At 42.4% G+C, this 15787-nt stretch overlaps 1 protein-coding gene across 6 annotated transcripts in view; it reads right to left on the bottom strand.

Annotated features, from left to right (window-relative positions):
• Nucleotides 1–15787, bottom strand: part of LOC121864515 (HORMA domain-containing protein 1-like) — a 78688-nt gene that overhangs the window by 28335 nt on the left and 34566 nt on the right. For all 6 annotated transcript variants that reach the window (XM_042363581.1, XM_042363579.1, XM_042363583.1 and 3 more), the window contains one exon: nt 15336–15410. In XM_042363581.1, the coding sequence (XP_042219515.1) occupies nt 15336–15410 (75 nt within the window). The remainder of the gene's footprint in view (nt 1–15335; nt 15411–15787) is intronic.

Genomic DNA, 15787 nt, shown 5'->3' with positions numbered 1-15787 from the left:
GACGTCCGGATGTTGGTAAGTGACTGCCTTGCTGGTGACTGTAGATACAACTTAATGTTTACTAACTCTCCGTGACACTGCACTCGACAGTAGGGTGATAGAGATGTTCCTTGAAATAATATAATGAGCGAAGAGAAGAGAAGAGAGAAGCAGTTAACATTATCCAGGTGTTTATAAAAGGTTAAGAAAATATGAAACAACTCCCAAATTACCTCATTAGTCAACGAGAGATGAGCAAGAGACGATATACATTCCACTTTTAAATTACAGTATGTATGGAGAGCTCATTACCTGCAGAAGCCATCAAGTATACAGGTGTAGAAAGATTTAATAAAAAAATACACAAGCTAATAAGACCAGGTAGATGAGGCTACATGACTATACTTGTTAATACTGTAAACAAACGGTGATAAGTAGCCCTTCACCCGGTCCTGTATAATGATCTACTGCACCTCTGTTTTCACTTCATTGATGGAAATGAATAACTGTATTGCTTGTCTATCGTCATGTTAATAGTTTAGTTTAAAAATCATTACTTATAAATATTAACCTTCGACTGTGAGGCCGCTGTTATCTACACCGTGAGTCTTGTTTACACACACAGGCCACAGCGTCTGTCTCGAGGTTAGTGACGTCATGGATCAGTAACGTAATATGGCGAAATATAATGGACGCCTTTATTGGAATTAATTTAACACAATAAACCAGAAAAAATATTAATTTACAATGTCAAAACTTAAATCAAAGCGGGGAATAAAAAAAATAATTGTCGAGAAATGAAGAGACGTAAATTTACAAGGGTACAATACTGTTGATTTTTTACGCTGGTGATATTTTAATTTGTTATCAATTTTCCTTGTTGAAGCAGTGATCAACTGTAGCCAGGCCAGACCACTGGAGGCAGGTGACGGGGTGGACGATAACAATCTAAAATAATAATAATAATAATAATAATAATAATAATAATAATAATAATAATAATAATAATAATAATAATAATAAACGGTTTATTAATAGAGTTGCAGCCGGTGGCTGAAAATATACAGACTTACATTTGATTTAGACATAATGATATAATATGCATTGAATACATTTACAGGGCTGTACAGTACATAAATCAGGAGTTGTTTATTATTTTAACAATAGATGGGATGGTGCTGTTCTTATATCTATCGGTGCGGGCTCTTATGGGCTGAATTTTGTTGTAGTGGCGGACTGCGCGAGTTGGGTGGGGGGCTGGCAGGTGGCGGCGATGGCGAGGGTGGTGCAGTAGTCCACTGCCAAACCTTTCCAGTGCTTGGTGGTGGAGGTCACTGAGGGATGGCATTTCCAGGGTGGAGAGAGCGTTGGTGTAGCCGGAGTATTCTGCGCCGAGCATGATTCTGCAGGCCCTTTTCTGTACCTTCTCTAGCTGACGTTGTTGGGTGGAGTTGAGAGAAGACGACCAGGCTGGTGATGCATACGTTAGTTTGGGGACAATAAAGGCGTTGTAGATGGTCCTCAGCTCTGGCGTGGGTGTCCCAAGTGACCTAAGTCTTCGTAGCATGTAGAGACGGTACGAGGCTGCCTTGACTGTGTTATTTACATGGGCCTTCCAGTCAAGTTTGTTGTCTATAGTTACACCCAGGAGTTTGGCAGACTGCACCAGCTGGAGAGGATGGGCACCCACTGTGACTGCTGGGGCTTGCACTGGAGTGGTGGCGGTATTGATGTGCATGACTACGGTTTTGGTGTGGTTGATGGTGACCTTGTTCTCCGTAGTCCATGCCTGTAGCCTGTCCAGGGTGCCTTGGAGCGATGAGTAGTCTGGTGCGGTGTTGTCCACTGAAACCCCCACAGTGCAGTCATCCACGTACTTCCACCTGTGAGGAGTGTCCGATAGAGCGTCGTTGATCAGGATGAGGAAGCACAGTGGTCCCATCTTGGTCCCCTGGTGTCTTCTTAGTATTGTTAGTGGTTAAGCCTTGTATAAAGCCGTGATCCAGGTTATGTTGTTAATAACTACAAAAATATAATGAACAGCAGCCAGCAGTTGTTTGTATGACGTTTTATGAGTAGAGGACATCTTAACTCTCTAGTGACCTTTGTAAGTGACCCTCATAATTATAAGCTTGGCTCAGTCTTCTCGGTTTGATGATCCTCATCTTTTTTTTAATAAACCTCTTTAATCTGACGTAGTTTTATATTCTGATTTAATATATACACGTACTGTATATATATATATATATATATATATATATATATATATATATATATATATATATATATATATATATATATATATATATATATATATATATATATATATACACAGTACGTGTATATATTAAACCAGAATGTAAAACTACGTCAGATTAATGTTTTATTAAAACAAAAACAGAGTTCATCAAACCGAAAAGATGCGCTTGACTTTTTTTATTATTATTTTTTATTCCGCCTGACTTTAGTACACATTCTAGCAGCACGACAAACAAGCCTGAGTATACTGAGCAATAAGAGTTGAGTACAGTATGTGTCTTACATACAATACAGCCTCGTAAGTTGACTGACCGGGGGGGGGTCCATCCTTTATAAACAAGATAAAACATGATAAAATTCTCCTAAATAAAAGTTACACCAAGAGCGAGTGTCGTGATGCAGAAAGACGAGCGTTGTGGAGGAAACTGAGGACGGTGGACGGGTGGCTGACGCAGCTTGGTAATACCAAGAGTAAAATTTGAAAATCTCGTCTGACATTATGAAGACGACGAGATGTAAGAAGCTGTGTGGAATTATAGACAAGAACAAAATATGAATTCGATTTTTTACCTTATCGTTTGTGATGTTAGAGAAATATGATGATGAGAGTTGATTGGTTAAAGAATGTGCAGTAGTGGTGGGTGGATATGACGGTAAATAATGACCTTTGTAAGAGTTTGTATGTTGGTAGCTGTGGACGTAACCAGGTTAATTAGTGTCTTATCAAGGTACTGTCTCAAGGTCTGTGTTCAGTGCAACTGTATGTAGTATGTAGTGATCCCCCGGTACTAGACAGTGTGTGGGTTAGATCACCTGAAGATTAACCACCCCAGCTTATTTCCCCTGAAGATTAACCACCCCAGCTTATTTCCCCTGAAGATTAACCACCCCAGCTTATTTCCCCTGAAGATTAACCATCCTAAGCCCGACCGTGTATACTTGCGTTGAACTGTTGAACTGTATCCTGTACCTCCATAGTCTATACACATACGAGAATAATTGTAAACTTTTATGGTTGTTTTACCGATTTATTGTTATTATTATTATTATTATTATTATTATTATTATTATTATTATTATTTATTGTTACTGATGTTATTATTGTTGTTGATTAGTATTATTATTACCATTTTTATTATTGCTTATTATTAGTAGTAGTAGTAGTATTTTTATTGCGAGGTCATTAAATCCGCAAAAGGAGAGACAACAGGAATAAAGGGCAATATGCATAAATGGTCGAGGGTTAATTAAGATCACCTGAAGATTAACGTTACCTGCGGGTGTTAGGTTAGGTTAGTGTTTGGTTAGCGTTACGTGGATAATCTTCAGGTGAAATAAGTTGGAAAGGGTGGAAGGAGAGAAGGGAGAGAGAGAATGTTAGGAAGAAGGGGGCAGGGAAGGGAGGGGATACTAAAGACTCTTGCCACACCTGACCTGATCTAACCAGCCTGATCTAACCTAACCTAACCTAACCACTAAGGTATATGAACTCTTAACTCCTGTATCCTCTGGTGTGTGTGTGTGTGTGTGTGTGTGTGTGTGTGAGAAGACACGTGAGATAGCCTGCACGTGTACTGGAGAACCCGGTCCCCACCCACCCACCACCCCCACACACACACACTGGCAGACGGGCGTAAATTACATCTTTGAGATAATTTAGGTTGGGTTAGGGTAGGTATGGTTAGGTTAGGTATGGTTAGGTTAGGGTAGGGTTAGGTTAGGTTCGTAGTCTTAAAAGAATCCCACCAGAACAAACTTCACTGATACTAAGGTAGTAAAGTCTCAGCGTTAACCCAAGGTCGTGTTCCCCCGGCTGACATACCAAACCTGGGTGTAGGAGTTACTTCACCTGATGAGTACACACCTTAACGTTACCTTGGGTTTAGTTAGGTTAGCTTTAGGTTAGTTTTAGGTTGGGTTTGGTTGGGTAGGTAGGTTAGGTTAGGGTGTGGCGGACAATAAGGAGATTGAGATTCAGTTTGGGATGTAAAGCAGTAATTTATTTTTAGACCAGTCGTGTGTGTGTTGAGTGAGTGAGTGAGAGAGTGTGTGTGTGTGTGTGTTGTGTGAGTGAGTGTGTGTGTGTGTGTGAGTGAGTGAGTGAGTGCGCGTGTGTGTGTGTGTGTGTGTGTCTTTGTGTGTATGTGTCAGACTATACTGGTTCATACTGGCTGCTCTCATCCCGACCTCCATTCACATGCTAATTACGTGCGCTATGGCGCCAGACTGGCCAGTGTCTTAGAGGTGCCAGTGCCCTGAGTCAGTGCCTTAGAGGTGCCAGTACCCTGAGTCAGTGCCTTAGAGGTGCCAGTACCCTGAGTCAGTGCCTTAGAGGTGCCAGTACCCTGAGTCAGTGCCTTAGAGGTGCCAGTGCCCTGAGTCAGTGCCTTAGAGGTGCCAGTACCCTGAGTCAGTGCCTTAGAGGTGCCAGTGCCTTAGTCAGTGCCTTAGAAGTGCCAGTACCATGAGTCAGTGCCTTAGAGGTGCCAGTACCCTGAGTCAGTGCCTTAGAGGTGCCAGTACCCTGAGTCAGTGCCTTAGAAGTGCCAGTACCTGAGTCAGTGCCTTAGGGTCCCAGTGCCCTTAGTCAGTGCCTTAGAAGTGCCAGTACCCTGAGTCAGTGCCTTAGAGGTCCCAGTGCCCTTAGTCAGTGCCTTAGAAGTGCCAGTACCATGAGTCAGTGCCTTAGAGGTGCCAGTACCTTAGAGGTGCCAGTGCCTCTTCTCGTCACGTTTCCCAGCTTAATGTAGCTCATGCACTCAGGGTCGTTTTAGTACACGACCCAGAGTGCATGTACTGGGAGGGTCCCGCCAGACGGAGGCCGCGGTGGAGGAGGTAGCCCCCCCCCCCCACACACACACACACTGCCTGTACTGTGCTCGCCCCACTTAATAAAAAGTGCCACGAATCACGGTACACTTAAAAGAGTAAAAGGACACTTATGACACACACGGTATACTTATGACACACAAGGTACACTTATGACACACACGGTACACTTATGACACACAAGGTACACTTATGACACACACGGTACACTTATGACACACACGGTACACTTATGACACACACGGTACACTTATGCACCTTCCTCAACCTATACACTATTTTTCTTCATATTTCCCCCTGAAGGAGCCTGACTACCGCCCGGACAGGAGCCTTCACCCCACTAAGACTTTGACGGGGGCGGCAGGACTCTCACACACACACTGTTATGGTATACCGTATATACTGTAGGTTTAATCTTTGTAAATAATAATAATAATAATTAACAGTTCATTGAAAGAGCATGGCAGCCGGAAGGTTGAAAACATACAGTTACATAATTGGTGAATGGGTCTCTTGATTGACAAATAATATACAAGTAACATAAGTGATACAAATATGATATATAATAACTAGGTGGGGAGAAGGTCATGCTACAGGGCATTTCAACATAGTGACAGTGCAAAAAAGTAAGATTGACTGGGAGTGAATACACTGGTTAATTACAAGTTATTGATACTTTTTACAATGGTTGGGACTGGGCTGTTCTTATAGCGATCACTACATGCTCGTTTGTGTGTGTGTGTGTGTGTGTGTGTGTGTGTGTGTGTGTGTGTGCGTAAAAATATCGATTGAAATTCCGACAAACAGAGAGTATATTAATGAAGGACAAAACATCTGCCTGGGAGAACTACAATTAGCGACGTCCCTCAAGGCTCCATGTTAGCTCCTGTTACTATTTATAAAACACCTACAGTTAAGTGATCTAGAATTGGGATTATGCCGCGTAGGTCTTAACAGGGATAGGAATTAAGTTCAAAACGACCAAAATAAAACTGTAGTTAGGACAGAAACTTTGTAGATGAAAATAAAACTGTAAAAAGTTATGCAATGAGGCACTACAAAACTTAAACACTTATTACACCCAGAAAGACCATGATTTATGTAATATTTGTACATAATTAATAAACGAAGCAAAGAGGATGTTAATTTAAGTTAGGTTAAGTTAGTTTAGGTAAGGTGGTTAATCTTTAGGTGAAATAAGCTGGAGTGGAGATCGTTCAGGTGATCAGAGGAAAACTTACACACACACTTATGCCCGGTCACAACCTGGTGTAGGTACGGTACGTGGCTGCATGATCTAATTATACTGTTGGGTGTGAAGGTGTGGCAGGAAGGGCGTGTGTGGTAGGGAGAGGGTGTGGTGAAGGGTGTGAAGGTGTGACGGGAAGGGCGTGTGTGGTAGGGAGAGGGTGTGGTGAAGGGTGTGAAGGTGTGACGGGAAGGGCGTGTGTGGTATACGATGTGAAGGTGTGGCAGGAAGGGCGTGTGTGGTAGGGAGAGGGTGTGGTATAAGATGTGAAGGTGTGGCAGGAAGGGCGTGTGTGGTAGGGAGGGGTGTGGTGAAGGGTGTGAAGGTGTGAAAGTGGTGTGAAGGTGTGCGGGAAGGGCGTGTGTGGTGTGTGGTATACGATGTGAAGGTGTGGCAGGAAGGGCGTGTGTGGTAGGGAGAGGGTGTGGTGAAGGGTGTGAAGGTGTGACGGGAAGGGCGTGTGTGGTAGGGAGAGGGTGTGGTATACGATGTGAAGGTGTGGCAGGAAGGGCGTGTGTGGTAGGGAGAGGGTGTGGTGAAGGGTGTGAAGGTGTGACGGGAAGGGCGTGTGTGGTAGGGAGAGGGTGTGGTGTTGGGAGTGAGTGGGCAGTAGGGAAGGGGTGAGTAGCATGAGGGGTGTGTGTGTGTGTGAGGCGAGCAGAGAGGGGGGCGTATATGAGAGAGGACAGAGGGGCCGTCATCACTTGGGTGGAGCAGGTTGTCGGGCTAGCAACAGGCGGACACAGCAACAAGGTCTTGGCTACAGTCACTGAGAGATATAACCAGTCCTCTCTCACACACACACACACACACACATACGAAGGAATTCCTATGACGACAGTGAACAAAAACTCGAAAAAACATCATTCACTAGAGATACTCGGCGCCATATCGTCATTTAGGTTCAGGACAATGGTATGTGGGCAGGATGGGAGTTGTGTGATGATCTTATAGTTGAAAGTCATAAAAAAAATCATGATAGAGTGAAGGAGATAAAAACAGTGAGTTGAATTAGACAAGGTTGACTCTATCACTGGCCCGGGGTTGACTCTATCACTGGCCCGGGGTTGAATCTATCACTGGCCCGGGGTTGACTCTATCACTGGCCCGGGGTTGAATCTATCACTGGCCCGGGGTTGAATCTATCACTGGCCCGGGGTTGAATCTATCACTGGCCCGGGGTTGAATCTATCACTGGCCCGGGGTTGAATCTATCACTGGCCGGGTTGAATCTATCACTGGGGGTTGAATCTACTGGCCTGGGGTTGAATCTATCACTGGCCTGGGGTTGAATCTATCACTGGCCGGGGTTGACTCTATCACTGGCCGGGGTTGACTATCACTGGCCCGGGGTTGACTCTATCACTGGCCCGGGTTGACTCTATCACTGGCCGGGGTTGAATCTATCACTGGCCGGGGTTGACTCTATCACTGGCCCGGTTGAATCTATCACTGGCCCGGGTTGAATCTATCACTGGCCCGGGGTTGAATCTATCACTGGCCTGGGGTTGAATCTATCACTGGCCCGGGGTTGAATCTATCACTGGCCCGGGGTTGACTCTATCACTGGCCCGGGGTTGAATCTATCACTGGCCTGGGGTTGAATCTATCACTGGCCCGGGGTTGACTCTATCACTGGCCCGGGGTTGAGAGGTTCTACACACAAAGGCAGGAGCTTGTATGGACTTAATTATAGTAACAAGTATTATATTCACGTCCTCGCCTGACCAAAGATCGTTCAACTCTCCTGTGTAAAGTAACGAGCAGTGTGAGTCGTGTTAGGTAAAGAATTCCCGCACTAGATGTAGCCCCCCACACGTGCAACATCTGTGATCGACCCTGCCGGTCCCGTATCGGCCTCTTTAGTCACCTCAGAACTCACTAACCTAGGTGACATCCTTAATAACTCATATCATTGTATCATAGCTGGATGATCGTCATACTTGATTCCGAGTGACAGCAAAGTAGTAGTAGTAGTAGTAGTAGTAGTAGTAGTAGTAGTAGTAGTAGTAGTTGTGTGTGTGTAAATGAACTCTTGTTGTGAAGATGCCCAATGACTGAATGATACCGTTAGATATCTCAATGAGTATTACACCTGGACCTAACCCGACCCAACCTAACCTAACCCGACCCTCTCCATGAAGCATTAGGGTGTTTAATCTTCATGTGAAATAAACTGGGGGAGGGACTAATTTTCACACGACCCGAAAATACCGCTAAAATGTCCAATTTCACTTGTTCTTACTGATCAATTTCTGGTGTTCTTTGTTCAGTTGTTATCCATTTATTTCTTGTAAAAAATACTGTGCAGTTATTTTTATAATTTACCTTAACCACTAAAGTTCATTCGCCTCTCCCCCTGAGCCACGAACCCCCGAGATTTAGATTCGTGAACCCGAAGCATTTAGGCATCGGGTTCACGAGTCTGAATCTTGGGGTTCGTGGCTCAGGGGAAGAGGCGAATGGACTTGACTAGTTAACTGTACACGTTGTAGGTAAACTATAAAAATAATTGTATGGTATTTATATTTTAAAGAAATAACTGAGCAAAGAACACCAGAAATTTATCAGTAATGAAAACAAAAACAAAATGGACACTTTCAAAAATCGAATATTAGTTCCTGCGTTACTGATCAAGCACAAATTACACATGGTTCCCAACTGGGCGCTGTAAACGCCTAAAAAAAAAAAATTCCCTCCCGTCGCCTCTCACTTGGGCTAGGCAACGGCTACAGCTCGACAAACGCTCAGCTCTGCCACCTCGCAACACACAGACGCTGAGGGTAACATAACGTGGTATTCAGGGACGGCCCGACTGGGGGGTCTCTGGGGCTGGTCAAGTTGCCAGAAGTTGGTCACAATGATCTAAAAAATTCAGAGATATGGTCAAGGACACACACACACACACACTCTGGTAGCAAGAGGTAACACAGTGATCGTGTTTTGAACGGTTATAATGATGCCAGACGTAAGATAAAGAAAGAAATATGAACGTGAATTAGTGAACTATGAAAAGCTGTTTCAGAAAGTAAAATTGACACACATTCCATTCGGTCTCAAACCTGTGACAGTCCAGCAACAATGTCTGGAAAGTACAATGGTGCTCAAAAGAAAGTATCTGATATGTTGTACATTCTCTGACTGATCACGGCTGTAATACAAGTGAACCAATTACTGTACACATATGTAGGATGTACTGGAATCTTGCTATGTATTTGTTAGCAGTAGCACCAGTCGTCTTGCAGCTCTTATGGAACAGTTGACACAAATTGAAGGAGAATTGTAATTAAAAAATCTGTCAAAGATGAAGTGCCAGGCCAGTCAATGGATGCCTTTTGAAAATCTTACGAAGAGATATGTGAAGTTTTAGAAGAAATCAGAAATAGCAAGAAGAAATAGGATTCACAAGCGAGGACAATAACTAATGGTTATCCTCTACTAAATTAAGACTTGATTTTATTGTTGCTTTGATGTTCATGAAAAACATTATGTACAAAACTAAGCCCATGGTAGATGTGTTGCAAACTGAGGATTTAGATGTTTCTGGAGCTCTTGTCTCTATGCATAAAGTACATTGCAAATACTTCAGTCAATACTTAGTGATGATGAGGCTCAGAAACATTAGCTGGAGGCTGCACTCAACTGTGTAATGTTGATGGAGAAGAAGAGTTCAAGAGAGTTCACCGTCAAAGGAAGCCAAAAAATTTATGATAATCCAAACTTTAGTGCTCAGTATAATTTGTATTCCTATTATTGTAAGGAAGTTAATGCAGTTTTAAATATGATTTATGTGTTGACTTCAATATGTGAAAATCTGAAATCATCATTCAAATATTTTGCGGTTGTTCTTGACCTAAATGTTGCAGACTATGACCCAGAAAGCTTTATTGAAGCCATGAAAAATCTGTCAGAAACACAACCATCTGAAATATCGAACACTAAATCTTTCCGAGGTGAATTAGAAGAGTTCAACATTAATTTTTCTGAGTATGTGGAGCAACATCCTGATGTAGAAGAAAACATTCGCTCAGCTGCAGAATGTGCACTGAATGCTCATAGAAAGTGTCATTTATTTCCTCGTGTGGCAAAAGTTTTCAGGCTATTCTTGACAGCATCACATTCAGTATATAAAAATGAAAGGTTCTTTTAGCAGGCTTATGAAAACATCCCTGAGAAACAGAACCTCAGAAAAAACAGTTGCATAATCTGATGATCATAGCTTGTGAAACTGACATAACTGATCAGTTAGATCTTCAAAAGGTTGCAGATAATTGGAAACTTAAGAAAACTGGGAGAATTACATATAAGTTTAATTTCTCAGACAACGCACACCACTCGCTCAAGATTGTCCGAGTTGGTTATTGTTCACATTACGACATTCATTTGTTTTGCCTCATAATAATACCCAGAAATTCAGTGATTTTCCCTCACCCTCATACTATTTTTCCTTCACTGTATTCATTATTTTTCCTCACATTAAAGTTATTATAAACATCTAATTACCGTTCTTTAAAACCTAAGATAATATAATAAATAAATAAATAAATAAATAAATAAGTAAAAACCCATCCTTCCTTTCCCTTTCATGAGTAATTCGCATCACATCTCACCCTCCCATCACCCCCTCCCCCACGTCGACCATCCCACGTGACTTACCGCGCTGAAAGGACCCAGCCAGGAGCAGGGTTAGGTTAAGTTAAGTGGAGAAGAACGTTTGACGTAAGCTGCCAAGGACATTAACCACACCTGTACAAGGAGGACACATTAACATGGCCGGGAGGTGTCGCTTGTTTGGAATATTGTATCCTACACTAGGGCGGAAATGGCTGATTTACCCATTACTCTGTATACTCACTACTCTGTACACCCATTATTCGGTACACCCATTATTCAGTACACCCATTATTCAGTACACCAATTATTCAGTACACCCATTACTCGGAATACCCACTACTCGGTACACCCATTATCAGGTAAACCAATCATTCGATCAACCCATTATTCGGTACACCCATTACTTGGTGCACATTGTATACCTACATCTTGTGTGCGCATGTAAACACCTTTCTTTGTTTTGTATACCTAGACTAACGTGTGTATGGATTTGTGGAAAAGAGAAGAGATATAAAAGAGAGACGGACAGACAGATAGACAAGATGTTATTAATACAATCACCATACCGGTTCACACTGACTCGTCGTAACGTAACTGGCCCGCCCACTGACCCGTACACCTCCTATAGTGAATTACACACCCGCATTCCACACCTCAAACATCACTCACGAAACTAAACACCAAATGAGTAATACTAATGTAAAGGTTCAAAATATAAACAATAAGCGTGTGGAAGACAGTAGAAGACATAGATGGCTTATAACCAAGACCCAGACAGCCATAAACTTGCTTCTGTTTGGTTGAATCCAGATTAAGTACACGTGTGGGTGCAGCTGATCTGAGACTTACACGGGAACAAAGAGATGTAGAGTGTGTGATTGTTGTCTTTAGCGTTTACGACAGTGTAAATAATCGAGTTACTTTTGAAGGTATGTAGTTTAATGATGCGCTGAGGTAGAGTTCTTAATACTTAGGAAAACAGGATTCTCATATAGGGTTCCCAGCGTTTAGGTAAAGTTGATAGGATTCTCAACACTTAGGTAGACAGAGTTCTCAGCACTTGGGTAGATAGGTTTCACAGCATTTAGGTCTCAGAAGCAATAGGGTACAGTTCTTAGAAGCTTAAACAACGAAATCATCAAAATTCACAGTTGATGAGTTCTGGGGGCGACAGTGTGCACCTCAGAGTATTAAGCGACTTGTGTCACAGCCTCAGACCATCCTAGTGTTCCGCGTGTAAGTTTGGACCGACAAAATCTTCCTAGTGACTTGAAATTAAGGTAAAATTATCGTTTCGGTCATGCACTTACTTTCCAAAGGTCAGAATCGTTCAAAACACATAAAAAAATCATCGGAAAAACGTTATTTTAACTTAACCTAACCCATCCCAACCTAAGCCTACAGTATATTCGCTGCATGACCGAAACGATAATACCAAAATTAATATGCGAGACCTAAATTATAATAGTACTCGCCTAGCACTAACAATTACAGACTTGTGAGCTTAAACATGTAACTATTGTGTATGTAAACTAAAAGACAATACAGTACTTGGAGTTATTCTGACCAAATTTCTCGCGGTTATTTACACGCGTTCAGACTAGCGCTATTTATCCTTGACTAATTCCCGCGATAAAGTTCAGCCTCTTGTTCTGATTTTCTTAGTAAGGGGAGATAATAATCTATTAACCACTTGCTGGAATTTTTCTAGGCATACTCAGTTCAATCAAAACATAATTGAAGACTTGAGCTGTGTTGAGATTACCCCTTGGAATATAGTTTTAGGTTAGAATTATATCATGTTGAATCTATACCTAACACTGATACCACACAACATCATGCAGAGGTCACAGTTGTATGTCCACACACTAATATGAAACAAAATATCTGGTAACTGCGTATTATGTAAGTATGTAACAACTTGTCTTGGAAGAAGATGGCTTAAGTGTCCCGACAAGCTGACCTATTACTGTACAAGACAAGACACGCACTGGCAGATCAACCTGTTCCATTCGCCTGTAATATAGAGCCTAATCAAGTGTAAAGCCACTAGTTGGACCGCTATATGTTCAGTACTAATTTATAACAAATTAAAGACGTACACAACACACCCCAGAAAGTTAGTATCTTTCATGAAAAAAGCTGACCACATTTTGGCTAAGAGCAGCAGCTGTATTAAATCATATTAACTTACTTACTTCCGTGCTCTTACAAGACTTGAATTTTAAACGTCAAAGAATATGGCGGGAGAATGTGATGGTCGTGTGCCACCTCTGCACACTGACTGCAACCTGTACACACACACACATGATGCTCTCAAATACAAGCCTAGTACTTTCTAACAGTGTGTAACTTAGAACAAACTGACGCCCGACTGGCTAATGAGCTGGCTAAGGGCGTAGAGGATAAATAAAGTGAGATAAAATGTGTAAACAGTGTGTTAAGTGAGACCAAGTGTGAGAGAAGATGTGCCATACGACGCAGGAGGAGACCCGCGCGTTACTCTCAAGGCCGGACAGTTTTTACACACCAGCCAGAAATAACATGAAAGTTGTGTATAACGGGTAACTTGAACCAAAATAGCTCCCTCCCGATTCCAAGGTTGAGCTCAGATATGTCCATAGCTAAATACCAATGCTTTAAGCTTCTACAAGATAGAAACATCTATTATGCTGTCCCAACACATCCTCAAGGCGTCAACCGTTTACCACAGTACTGAATTTCAATAGAATTTTAAAGTTCAACGGTAACTACCTCACATAAATACTTTGATGGAGACGACCTTTGAACGGCTTTCTTGGGCCATATTTGGTTAAACAGACTTACATTTTACCACTGCCTATATTCCCTTTTAACAAATAAAAAAATGAAAAGATCAGAATTTTTGTTGAGGGGTTTTAGTGGTACAGTATTTCCCCAATAACTTTCCTAACATGTGGACCCCGGCATGTCCAATTGGAACAGTAATGAGTGTCGTCACCTGCAAGTTACACCTTGTCAAGCAATGATCATCACAAGAGGGGTGGCGACACACCTGAGTGAGTAATGCGTGACATCTGGCCCAGAACGTGTGTAAACATCACACTCGTCAGTACGCCACGTTACGTCTTGGCACCAGACTCTACTTTACTTTATTCTCTTCGCCACTGATGGGCCTGTTAGCCACTTGGACGGTCAGTCAAGTCTCTGTTACACACTGTTGGCAAGTACTGGGCATGTACCGGCTCCTGAATATATCTGTACCTGCGCCAGTATTGGTCAAGCCTGGTCTTAAATGAGCTCACACTCGGTGCCGTCACAACACTCTCTGGCAGATTGTTCCTAGAGTTTACAACTCTCACCCCCAAAAAGTTTGCCCTGGCAGTTTTCTAAACTTATTGCTTCTTCAACCAGAGGCTGTGACCTCTAGTGGGGCGGGCGCCCGAATAACTCTCCGAACATTGTACTAACGTGTTTAGTCTATATGCTAAACTACACAGTGTCATGGTAAATCACGCGCACAAGCCAGGTGGAAGGAAGAAATAATACGGCCCTCTACTGGCTCAGAGTAATGTTATGGGCCGCATTGCTCTAACAAACTTTAGTTCTTTGGCTGAAGTGAGGATACAAACATGAGTATGTTTTGACTGGTACTGTATCTGTCACTAACTACCTGCAGGGTACCGATGGCTGATACCACTGTTTATATTGTTTGACGAATAAAAGTAATCTTAAGAGAGATGATAACATTCATATCTTCTGTTTATTTTGATTACAATGGTAAAAATATTGGCCAATTGTACTGGCTGGTGGAAGTGACTATAAAAACAGCTGCCATCCACCACCTAAAGGTCAACAGCTTCTGGTCCCACTCTCCAGCTGTTTAATGTTTACATGTAACTCTGGTCACTGTTCTCAAAGTGACAGTTGTCATACCTAGACACGGAGGCGTCCCTTTGCCTAGATTTGTACTGTCTATGTTGAACCAATGTGAACTTTGACGGTTTTACAGAATAAATATCAGATCACATGAAGAATATCCACCTTAGCTGATTTTTCCTAAAGATTAACCACCCTAACACCCACCTAACCTAACCTAACCACCCTAACACCTAACCTAACCTAACCACCCTAACACCCACCTAACCTAACCACATCCCCCCATACAGCGTTAGGGTAGTTAATCTTTACGATCAGCAACACGACTAACTACCCTAAAGCTCATCTAACCTTACACCACCCAGGTAACGTTAATGTTTAATCATCAGGTGAAATAAACTAGTGGATAATATTCATGCCATCCCAAGGACCTCCTATCATAATGGTTTTCTCATGCCAACTTTCTGTCTATCTGTCTGACTGTCTGTTTGTCTGAAGGTTGTTGAAGACTTCATACCAAAAATAAAAACAATATACATAGTTTTACCTTGAGCACACTGGCCATGAACGAACTTAGTGCAAATCCCATCAGCTCAGCACCACTTAACGAGACGCAGTGGCCCTGTAGGAGAGTAAGACACCAATAAGTATTTAACGCTTGATGCCTCACATAGTTCACAACAGAGCTGTCCTGTGTCCACCTCAGTGAATGGTTATAACTGATAGTACTCCTTGGTCTGATCTTACCTTGTCTTCTATTAGTTACCTGTGGGATGGATTAATTTATTGAGGTAATTACATCCCTGACGACGCAACAGCTTCCGTTACCTGTCACCGAATTAAAAAGTCACCTGTGGGAGACCTGCCATGATACACCAGCCGTCAGGACATAAAGAACAGATGCACCAGCTGTCAGAATAGAAAGAACTGATGCACCAGCTATCAGGACATAAAGAACTGATGCACCAGCTGTCAGAACATGAATAACTGGTGCACCAG

The sequence above is a fragment of the Homarus americanus genome, unplaced genomic scaffold (assembly GCF_018991925.1).
Source record: "Homarus americanus isolate GMGI-L3 unplaced genomic scaffold, GMGI_Hamer_2.0 scaffold25860, whole genome shotgun sequence".
NCBI classification, from domain to species: Eukaryota; Metazoa; Arthropoda; class Malacostraca; order Decapoda; family Nephropidae; genus Homarus; species Homarus americanus.
This window is presented reverse-complemented; position numbering and strand designations above follow the sequence as displayed.